At 49.9% G+C, this 11,632-nt stretch overlaps 1 protein-coding gene across 1 annotated transcript; it reads right to left on the bottom strand.

Annotated features, from left to right (window-relative positions):
* Positions 1-3,640: 3,640 nt before the first annotated feature.
* On the bottom strand, positions 3,641-8,454 carry SERPINH1 (serpin family H member 1). Its single transcript, XM_077841809.1, has 5 exons — positions 8,420-8,454; positions 6,371-6,984; positions 5,546-5,644; positions 4,851-5,083; positions 3,641-4,077 (listed from the first exon to the last, which is right to left on the bottom strand). Exons 2-5 carry the CDS (start codon positions 6,951-6,953, stop codon positions 3,775-3,777), a joined length of 1,218 nt encoding a protein of 405 aa, XP_077697935.1. The 5' UTR covers positions 6,954-6,984; positions 8,420-8,454; the 3' UTR covers positions 3,641-3,774.
* Between the last annotated feature and the right edge of the window lie 3,178 nt (positions 8,455-11,632).

Here is an 11,632-nt window from a genome sequence, read left to right on the forward strand (position 1 = left end):
TGTGGTACCCATTAGAACTGGTCATCAAAGCGGGGGATGGGTGGTAAATTCTTCATCAGTTGGAGTCTTTCTATCAAGATTGGGAGTCTTTCTAAAAGGCCAGTTCAGCATGAGTTGTAGGGCTAGATGTAGGAATTGCTGCATGTGAGCTGTGTCTGTTATGTAGAACATCAGGCTAGATTGCATAATGGTGCTTTGTGGCCTTAAAATCTATTAAGCTTCCTGGGATCTGCAGAAAGTTCCTGATGACACAAGTCCAAAAGAGCTGAGTTTTGGGGACTGGGAGTAGAAAGAGCTCGCTTTGTAAATTGTGACTGGTTGAGCCATGAAACCCTTTGGTATTGTCTTACAGCTACTTTTAAGATTAGCCTGCCCCACTCCATCTCTGCGCTCCTTTCCTCTTCCAGTACCTCAGATAGCCTCCTACTGTAATCTTCATGCTATTTTCCCTGCTGTTCCTTTTGCATTAGAACTGAAGAAGAGTTGTATAAACTCAACAGCCTGTCCCTTAGACCAACAGAAGTTGGTCCAATAAAAGATGCCCTCACCTACCTCAATTCTCTCAGACCTGCCTGTCATTTCAATTCTTCCTCAGAACACAAAGCCTAGCGGGTTCATCCACCAAGGAAAGCGCTGTGGCTAAAATCTGCGCTGTCAGATTATAGCACAGGGTGGTGTGTGATACAGTGTGCAAGCAGTGTCCAGTGGTTAAAGTAGAAGTGTGGACCAATGATACATCTTGCCTTGTTTGCATGGGGGCTGCCCATTGTTTCAGTTGGAATTGAGGGTGCTTCAAGCATGTGGCTGGTGTTACCAGCTAATGGGGTCACGCAGAGGATGGAGGCAGTGGGAGGGGTCTATTCTTGGCTTTACCATATTTTCTTTGTAATTGTGTTTGGTTTTTGTTGTTTTTTTTTTAAAAAAAGCCTGCCTTTTCTCCAGCCACACGCTGAGGGTCAAGGCACTGAGCAGTTGCAGCTCCTGTTAACTTCAGAAGGCAGATGACTAACCACTCTGCTGTTTCCCTGTGTCAGAGGAGTGGAGAGGCTAAATGAATGTTCATAAAGTGCTGCTCTGATTGTTGGGAGAATGGTATATTCTGAATTACAAGATGAATAATAAACCCAGGTTTGATTTTAAGTGGACAGGGCAGAGACCTGTAGGACAAGCTTCAACACCCAGATGAGGTTTTGCAGATAAACCCCTTGAACCAATTGCTTACAGCCAATGAAGGATTCAAACAATCCAGGCCTTCATGGTCACAAATTGCACCCACCACACATGCCAAGATTAATTGAAAAAGTTTAATTGCAAAATTATACAACTCATAGTTTTGTGATACAAGAATTCAAAACAGGGGGGAAAAAAGCTGACACTTCCATTCACATGATGCAAATTGACACTCTCCCAGTGTGTTTTCCACACTCCCACCCACCCCCATCCTGTATAATTGTGCAACAGACATGGGTTTCAGTGCACAGATTTGTCTGAGCATGTACACTGCAATATTTTGTGCATTCTGATACATGCCCATGCCTCACCCACCCCCCACCCTGTTGGAGATGATTGTCAAAACTCAAACTCGAGGTGTTAAGGACAGCATTGCCCTGTGGGCTGACCTGTATGTGATTTTGGCATATATGCTTCACTTTACTTTTGTAACATCATCTACTTAAAGAGACAAGATCAGGTCAAATCTTGGCCCCCAGATTTAGGTATATACCCAAAATTCAGATCAACAGGAAAGGCTGGGTTTTTTAAAACTATTGTGGAAGTCAAATTTACCAATTAAACCTCTGTCAGCCTCTGAAATCCAGATGCTGCAGGATTGGGCTTGTGCTTGAGAACCTGAAAGTGAAATAGACTAGAAAGTGACTGTAACCAGTCCAGTTTCCCTGTCCACCCTAACTGCAATCAGCTTCAGTGACATAGAAAGTAGATTAAACTGAAGAAAAAAAAAAAATCTAACCCTTTGTGCCAGTTTTGCTGTGACAGTGAGAGAGAGAGAAGTGTTAGACACACACTTAAGAATTTGTGGGATCAGGACCATTTTTTTTTTTTTTTTTTTAAATACAAGCTTCAACCTGATAATGTCCCTTGAGGAAATTCACTTTGATCCGTCAACTCTAGGCTGGAGTTGGATCATGAGACTTCCCACTTCTCACCAATAAATATAAAAATGCCTAGCTATAAATACAAATGTTACATTATGTGCCCTAGGCAGGTCAGCCATTGGGGAGTGAAGCCTCTTGGAAAGAGGAATGTGTAGAAAGGGTCTTTAGGAAGCCAGGCTATGGAAGATCTAAAGCCTTCCTATTTTAGAAAAAGGAAATGAAGGGCCTGAGCCAGCTCCCACTGAGAGGTGTCAGCAGGAGTCTTCCCCTTGGGAGATGGTTTGGGCTCTAACTTTCTAGTTGCAGAGAGAAATCTTCAAAATATAAACTGTGTTTGTTGCCCAGTCTATCCTGACAAACTGAAACAGAAGCACCAAGAGACATGAACTTCCTCCCCTCCTTTCTAAGGGGCTAATGAAACCTTTCGAGGGTGGGCCCAGTGCTGGTGAGAGTTGGCTGCTTGGTAGCCCCCGAGCCCGAAATCCTCTTGATCCACAGAGCAGATAGAGCATGCTAGCTGCAGAGCAAATCACCCCTCCCCCAGCTGCACCTCACCTCTGCTGAAGGGACCACCTGAAAAAGGGTCTTTTAATCTCTATGGCCCATGCTGTCCTTGGCCCCTTTGCTGAGACATCTCACTGCTGAGTGATTTAAGGTGGATTTTTTTTTAAATAGAGTATTCCCAGAGAAGCAGATTTTTGCAAGATTTCAGCTGTCCATGGGTAAGGAGTGGAGAGGTTTTTACTTTGTGTTCAACTGGAAGTATTTGGGGGGAAGATAACACACATTTCAGAGCATGGCTAAGTGGTTTAGAAGGTACAGGGAAAATTCTACTTGTATCTATGTTCATAGGTGGGCCCCTGCATCAGAGCACCTACTGACTTGTATGGCTCTTACAGTCTGTTTCCCTCTCCTAAAGTATCCAAAATGGTTAAACTAACTCCTGGAGGCTCACTTCTCTCCTTACATCTGCATCTGGCAGCAGTGCCTCCATTGCAAAGCGGGAGCACACTCAGTCCCTGCCCCTCTCTTTAACAAGCAAGATGCAGGCAGAAGAACTTCAAGGAGCGAACAGATAAAGGGACCGGCCCCCTGGCTTCCAGCTCAGCCAAGAAACCCACAGTGCAAGGAACCAGGAACAATCTATGTGTGGCAGGAGGCAAGCTGTCCCCTAAGCACAAACCTGAAGGAAGATATCAGGGAAGAAGGATGGGGAAGCAGCGCTCCATGTGTCTAGAACAAGGGGCATAACAGAGACTATGACGCAACGGTGTGGGCTGGTACCTTTACTGTGGCCTCAGCTGACAGTTTGCATCCTGGCAGCTGGTGCCATCATGCTTGGCATAAGGATTTATTCTACTGCAGGAAGGAGGAAGACGACACGGACCATAACCTAAAATCTCAGCAGATGTACCACTGATTGGGAACAGAATCCCAGTGAATTGGTCCCTCTCATCGTTCCTGGGCCTTTCACCCCCCTCCCTCCCTCCCCCCCTGTTCCTCCCACGCATTTTCTTTTGGTGGAATATTCTGGCAAGGTAAAGTATGCTGGATTTAACATCAAAATGCACGCTGGTCCAGCTAGCACCCATCAGTTCGTAGAGAATACAAAAGAACATTTCCCCATTTAAAAAACCCTGCCAAAACCTGAAAATTCAAACTACAATTCATCGCGCATTTTGTCCCCTTTGGGCTTCACTAGCCTGCCAATGAAAAGAATGGAGTTGGTTTTATTGTCCTTGATCACAAAGACGAATGGGTGATCGGCGTAGAAGAGTTTCGGGTTCCTCATTTCTTCTCGGCCATAGATGTCAGCATCAAAGGGGTTCCCCTCAGTGTCCCACTCAAGGGCCGCGGCATGGAAGACGTTGGAAAGGTAGAGATCTTTCTTGCCTGAAATCTTGGACAGGTCAGCCTTGTTCTTGTCCATGGCTTCAGTCAAGCCAAGGTCCACCAAGTGTTTCTATGAAGAAAGACAGGCAGGTTAGACTCCTAAGGAAGACACTAATGTTCAATCATATGCTCAGCCAGCTAGATTCTGCTCTCAGTAGTGTAAATACAGAATAATACCCCGGCGCTCGAGAAATAGGTCTAGATACCTGAGGGTGTTAACAGCAGGACGTGGCTCCTTGGATCCTGAAAGGAACAGGGGAGTTGGAGAAATTTTCCTCCCCCTTTTGCAAAAGTGTAAACGAGCTGGGTAAAATGACAATACATTGGGTTTAGCCCATAAACCCAGAGCCCATCTTGGAGCCAGGCACTCATTTAAGCAGAAGTGTTAGTCTAGGTTTCCACTGAATAGGGCAGTTAGTAAGTAATAAGCTTACCATGTATAGCAAGCCAACTTGTGTATAAAACACCTCTAATTTCCCCATCTTCACTCCCTACTTTCAGGGCTGGAGAAGAGAATTTCTCAAGTGGGGATCTGGTTAGAACTACATATGCAGATATGATCAAATCTTCCTGTTCTGGGCTCCTCAAATATAGTTCTTATAGGTTGTGCCAGGGGGATCCGAATATATGTCCACTCAGGGAAGCTCCCAAGGCAGAAATAACAGGGTCCACTCTTCCCCCACCCTCCTGGTCTCTTACAACCTTCCCAACGTTGGCAGAAATTTCTCTGCTCATAAGCAAATTACATGTGCCAACCTGTCCCTTCAAAGCAAAAGGTGGGATAAAGACCCAGGAACCACCCATAGCAGCCAGTCTGGTTTATGGCGTCAAGAGAGACTTTACCTGAAGATCATGGCTAACTTCCAAGCTGACTTTCGGCAGAGAAATGGCCACGGCTCTCCTCTTCAACTTGCCGATCCAAGTTTTCAGTTGCTCTCTGGTCAACAGCTTCTCAACTCTCTCCAGTGGCTCCACGTGATTGGGCATGATGAAGATCATGCTGGAGAGTTTGTGAGCGAGAGGCATCTCCACAATCTGAAGTTTCTCTGCCTCATCATCAAAGTAGTTGTACAGACCTTTAAAGAAAAAAAGAGTAGCAAGCAGAGGCAATAATGGTGAGCCATGGGAAGCAGATAAAGCCACCTGATTCTGTTGCTAATTTCCCCCATGTTTTCAGTGGAGTGCAATCTGGGGACTCTCTAGTTTACTGGCCCAAAAGTAGACAAGTGTGGATAGTGACTGAGAGCTGCTACTATTCCAATCTCTGTTTGATGCCCCAATTCTAGATCCCCTATGGAATCTCTTCCTAATGGACAAGTTGTCCAGATCTAAAGCCACCAACATAAGTGGCATTCCATCTGCTTGTCCTAAGATTTAAGAGTAAAGCTGCATAGTTCTGTCTCATCTGAAAGGCTACTGGGGAAAGAAAAACAGGTGAAACGCTGACCAACTGGGCTAATATAATATCTCTGTTGGAAATCAACATGATGGATTTAGTCCAGTGGATCTTGGGGCAGGGAGCAAAAGCTAAAACTTACCTGTGCGGTGCATCATGGGAACTCCCACTGTGTAAGAACGGGTCACCATAAAGCCACGGTTGTCCACCATCTTGTGATGGAACCTCTCCTCCCAGTGAGCTATAATGGAGGAGGAGGAGGAGAACCCATCAGTTAACAAGAAATTGGGAACAGGCTGTGTCATCATGCACAAATTTAACTCCAGTAGCCCCGTAAGGAATACCCTAAACTGGTGAGCATCTCAGAACCCCCAGTTTGTTCGACCAAAGAGAACACGGGTATGTCTAGTGCAGTGTCTTGTCTCTGGCTTTAGAACAGATACTTTGCAGTTTAAAAAAAAATTCCCATTTTTGTTGTTGTGCTAACTTGGGGCAAGATTGGGACTAGCAAATTCCTTGCCACCCCTCACCCCCCAAAACAAACTTCTATCCTGCAGCCTGAAGTTTATTTACCAGGGCATCAATTTGGACCAATTTATTTAACATATGAACTCCTGAAGTTTCAGATGGAGAAACTAATTCACTTCCACTCCTAAAATAAGATTTCTGTTGCAAGCTCCAATGGCTCCGGTTTTTCACTCCAGTGCATTTCAGCGGAGAGGGAAAGATCTCTCCGATCCCTCCCTGTAGGACTTGAGCAAATTCTTTGAGCCTGTGTCTCCTCTCACTTGCCCCATTGTGTAACTCCACTGATTTACAACAGTGCAAATGGGAGCTGAATTAGGCCCTTTGCATCGTTTATGTCTAGATTAGGAAGAGGAGGTGAAGCCCGCTATTGGCTAGCGGGTGCCATCTGCACTTGATCACTCATCTCACTAGTTTAGAGCACCCTTGGCATTTAACTTACGCTTGAAGAACATGGCGTTGACGATCAGGGCCCCGTCGGTCTTCTCCACATTCGTGGTGACCTCTGGGAGCTTGCCATTGGTGGTCTGGGATGCCCACTCGTTGATGGATTTCAGGGCGCTCCTCTTGTCCCTGAAGTTGATCTTGGAGTGTTCATAGTTGTAGTGCTTCTTGCTGCTCTTCACAAAGTCATCAGCAAAGCTGATGGAGCTGGGGCCATACAAGCGGTTCCCGAGCTTCCAGGTGACATTGCGGGCGGTGGAGTTGCTGACCTCGTTCAGGAGCTCCGACAGCCCACCGTGAATGTAGTCGTCGTTCAGCTTGTCGGCGCTGAGCACGGCCTTGGCTTGAGAGGCTGTGGTGTCCTTGCCACCGAGTGACACCAGGCCAAGCGAGGAGGCCACCACCACGGGAGACACGAGGATGTTCTCCATGTTCTTGTCTTTAGCCATCGTGTGGTAGAGGTTGAAGGCGAGAGTTGCGCTGCAGTCAGCTAAGGCGGCTGCCTTATCACTCAGCTTCTTATCTTCCGAGGGCACTGCAGCCACTAGGGCACAGAGGGCCAGAAGACTGGTCACCCACATGGCTTCCACTGAACACGACACTGCTGTGAACCTGCAAGGCAGCGAAAGGTTCAAAATCAGTCAGACTACAGTCCCTCCTAAAGCCACGTCAGCATCTAGACTAGTCTAAGCTCTAACGCTTCCGATTAACCCCATTCCTAGAATCCAACATGGGAAGGTGAAATAGCATTCGTGATGCCAACTGATCTGCATCTGTGGTTTGCTTCCAATTTAATAACTTTAATAGGGTTCCAATTTCCAACCAGGCTTCAGCCCAGCGTCCTTTTTTTGCAGGTGCGAACCTACACCCTCAAAAATCATCCATGCGATTACCTGCAGAAGGAAATTATACTATGTGGAGAGCTAAATGGTAGCTAATGCTTGAGAGTCCAAACTGCACTCTGAAACGCAGGGCCTGTATATTTTGAATATAAGCCTGGTCTCTAACTGAATATTAACTCACTGGTTTGCTTTTGGAACTTTAAAGTGACATGATCAGGCAAGTTGGTTGGTTCAAAGACCTAGGTGATAGGATGGAGATCTCTTCAATTCTAGGACAGTGGTTCAAATCCAGCTCAAGTTAGGAGAGACTGAAGATCACTGCTGTTTGGCGGCCCAGCAGCCACCACAATCAAGGTAGAACATTGCAGGCTGGGATCAGTCATCTCTGCAGGCTACAACTCTGAACAGAAGATGAGGGTGGCTGAAACCCACTCTATTTTACACAAATCAGATTGAGCTCTTTAACCCCAGCAAGCTGCCCACATCTGAAGAAGCAAGTAGTCCCTGGTGTACACCCAAAGGCTGGCTAAGTGCTGCTGTCCTCCCTGCTGGGGTTGTACTTTGGGCTTGAGGGTGCTCCAAAAGGTCGAGAGAGCTCAAAATCGTCCCAAGCAAAGCTACCTGCTTATGTATATTAGGGGTTAAATTCCTTTTCTATGCCCGAGACTTTTTGTTGTATGACATTATCTTTGTGGTAGCCAAAGACCTAATGTTGAATTGTTCAGGCATCCTGCCAGGTGCTCTGATTGAGCTCCACGCTTTAGTCATTCTTCCCCCTGGCTGAGGCTGCTCTGAAGTTCAGTTCCTGGCATGCAGCGGCAAGCAGCAGCTGGAGTGGCAGCATTAGGGTTAAAGAAAACAGAACAGGAAACAGAGGTGGGCCCAAGGAATTACACACACAGAAGAAAGCATTTGTGCAAGCAGCTACAAGCAAACATGTTGCAGTTCACAGGATGGAAATTATACAGCCTTAGGGATAGGGTTAATTTACAGCCTAAGATCTGTTCAATAATAAGCCTTGTTGAAAGACTGAAAATGAAAAGCTACCAACTTTAATTTGCCCTCGCTATCCACAAGAAAGACTATTTAAGACACATACGCCAGTTTATAATCTCCCCGTCTGGATGTGGGGCTGGGATTATGCAGTTAAACAGTTTCAAACTTTTTTGTGTTTTTTTTGTTTTGTTTTCTTCTTCTAAAGATACCTTGAAACTTTTTCATAGTGAGGTCAACGTTTGCCTTTTTCATTCTGAAAGAAAACAGATACAGAAAGTAGTTCCCTTGAGAATGGTGCCTGGTTTAAAGCATGTGCTAGATCTTTAGGACAGTTCCATTACTTCAGAGAGCAATGAAATCTAGCCACCATCCAGGAAGCCGCTGTGCCCAAACTTTGCCCGCAGAAGGGTTGAATCGACAAATGTCTAGGTCTCCCCAAGGACTAGGGAAATGCACAGTAACAACAGGTCTCAGCCTGTAAGCTCCACCCTGTTCTGAGCAATGTCTCCTACCCTTGAATTATGTGAAGGGGTTGTGTTAGTGAGACAACAGCATTGGCCTGTGTGTTATAATTTAGTGCCGCTCTTGGAGTCTCTAGGAGCTCATACTTGATAGCTTCCACTCACACCCTGCACTCCCCAGGGCCCCAGTCTGCCATGAGATGCATGCAGGCAGATCCTTGTGCCAGCGTGGCAGGTCTGTCTGGGATGGGAGTCATCTTGCAGGATCAGGGCCTTAGATCCCCCCCACACACACACACACACACTAGATCAGAACAAACCACATAACAAAGTGACTCACACAAATGTAGTAAGTAAATGCCGTTTGGGTGTTAGTAGAGATCTTGCACTAAGACAGCCGGAGGATTTGCATTTTGACACAGAGTTGCTTTTAGTTCATAATAAGAGAAAACAAAGAGCTGCACCCTTATCCCCAGGGCTGTGGCTTTTCTGCTCTGCAGTTCACCCTTTGGGCAGGGCGACCCAGGGCTCCCGGGGATAGAGGAAGTAGCAGCCACTGGTTTAATGCTGGCTCTGAGCTGGAGACAGGAGCAGAGAGCTGATCCCTGGGACACTGCTGTTTTATTCCTCCCCCTCATTTTATTTCGCTCTCCATTGCTTGGGCTACTTAAACCCGGGCATCTCTGCTCCCAGTGTCTTGAGGATCTGTGTGAGCATCATTGGCAGCTCCTGCCAATAGCTGCCTCTGGTGTGGGGCAGCCTGGAAGATGGACCCCTCTGGTATGGGGCAGGAGAGGCTGCTGCCGCCCTTGGATCAGTGGAGCCCAGAACTGCCTCCCCTCTAACTGCAGGAAAGCAGCTGCTCCAGACCCCAAGTTTAATACCCTGCAGCCCCACACACAGCTGCCCCCACCCCTTTCCTCCCACATCCTCCACAGGGCCAGGGTGGGGCATGCAGCCCCCCAGAAATGCTCCATGCTGCCCCTCCCCACACCCCGTCAATCCCTAGGGAGGGGGGAGCCACCCCCACACCCAAACTTTCCAGGCTGCTGAACAGAATCCTGGTGAGAGCCTCAGGTTTCATCTTAACACCACCCGTGTTCAACCCCCCGCCTCCCCCCAGTCCCATTCCCGGGCTCCTGCTCCCCTTCCACACGGGATTTCCCAGCAACCGGGGGATACTCCACAGGACCCACCCCCCTCCTCTACACCACTGATCTCCCCTAGCCCAGGGACAGTCCAGGCATCTCCCCTGACCGCCCCCCCCCAACACACCCTGCTGCCGCGGAGACCCTCCGGGGTGTGTGTGTCCGTCCCCCCCCCCCCACACACACACACCCTGCTGCCGCGGGGACCCTCCGGGGTGTGTGTGTCCGTCCCCACCCCCCCACACACACCCTGCTGCCGCGGGGACCCTCTGGGGTGTGTCCCCCCTCCACACACACACCCTGCTGCCGCGGAGACCCTCCGGGGTGTGTGTGTCCGTCCCCCCCACACACACACACCCTGCTGCCGCGGGGACCCTCCGGGGAGTGTGTCACCCCCCTCCCCCCCACACACACACCCTGCTGCCGCGGGGACCCTCCGGGGTGTGTGTGTCCCGTCCCCCCCCACACACACACACCCTGCTGCCGCGGGGACCCTCCGGGGTGTGTGTGTCCGTCCCCCCCCACACACACACCCTGCTGCCGCGGGGACCCTCCGGGGAGTGTGTGTCCGTCCCCACCCCCCACACACACACCCTGCTGCCGCGGGGACCCTCCGGGGAGTGTGTGTCCGTCCCCACACACACACCCTGCTGCCGCGGGGACCCTCCGGAGACTGTGTCCCCCCCACACACACACACCCTGCTGCCGCGGGGACCCTCCGGGGTGTCCCCCCCCACCCTGCTGCCGCAGAAAAAGTCCGAGGTGTCCCCCTCATGCACACCCCCCCCCCCCGCTGCCGCGGGGACCCTCCGGGAACACCCTCACCATACCCAGCAGATCCATGGGGCGCCCCCCCCCCCACCCGCGTCTTGCTCCCGCTCCCCCGCGTCCCTGCCCGCAGCCCGGGGCTTGACCCTGCGGAGCCCCTCACCTGGAGGGGTCGCTCCTGCGCCGCGGGGGCTCGCGTCCGGCCTGGGGGTGCGGGGCTCGCGGAGCTGGGGCGCGGAGCGGAGCAGCCGGACTCCCCGGGTGCGCGTCCCTCTCTGCAGCGCCCAGCCCCGCGGAGGGGGCTATATAACCCGCCCAGAGAAACTTCGAGAAAGTTGGGGAAGTTGCACGTTTCAATGGGAGGCTCTGAAGCTCCAAAAAAAAAAGAAGCACTTTGGAGCCTCCCACTGGCAGACGGCCCCTGTCCCCGGGAGCTGCTGCAGGGTCCTACTGCTTGGTGGGTTGCAGTCCTCTGGTGCGGGGCTGTGAACGGCCAAGCCCAGAGGTGCCCTGAATGAAGCAGCACTGGCTCTTCTCCCCAGGGTGCGGGTGGGGAGCTGAAGCTGAACATCTAAGGCCCTGATCCTCAAAGGTATTGAGGCAACTAACTCCTGTTGCTTTCTATAGGCGTTGGGCACCTAGCCCAGTAAGTGACTTCCTCAAAGCGATACAACTTGTCTGTGAGGAGCCGGGGCTGGAACTCAGGTGTCCCAAGTTTTAAGCGTTGTAGCCCAGCCACTGGACCATCTTTCCACACATCAGCCTCCTCTACGGTGCAGTGACAGACATGGCTCCTGCACCCCCATTGCTTACAAACCACAGCCCCGGCCCTTCAAGCAAGTAAGCCTGTGCATAACTTTATTCACTTGAGCCACCTCATAGAGCTTAGTGGGGCTACTGGCTTGATAAATCATAGAATATCAGGGTTAGAAGGGACCTCAGGAGATCATCTAGTCCAACCCCCTGCTGAAAGCAGGACCAATCCCCGAATTTTGCCCCAGATCCCTAAATGGCCCCCTCAAGGATTGAACTCACAAACCTGGGT

The sequence above is a fragment of the Eretmochelys imbricata genome, chromosome 1 (assembly GCF_965152235.1).
Source record: "Eretmochelys imbricata isolate rEreImb1 chromosome 1, rEreImb1.hap1, whole genome shotgun sequence".
Taxonomy (NCBI): domain Eukaryota; kingdom Metazoa; phylum Chordata; order Testudines; family Cheloniidae; genus Eretmochelys; species Eretmochelys imbricata.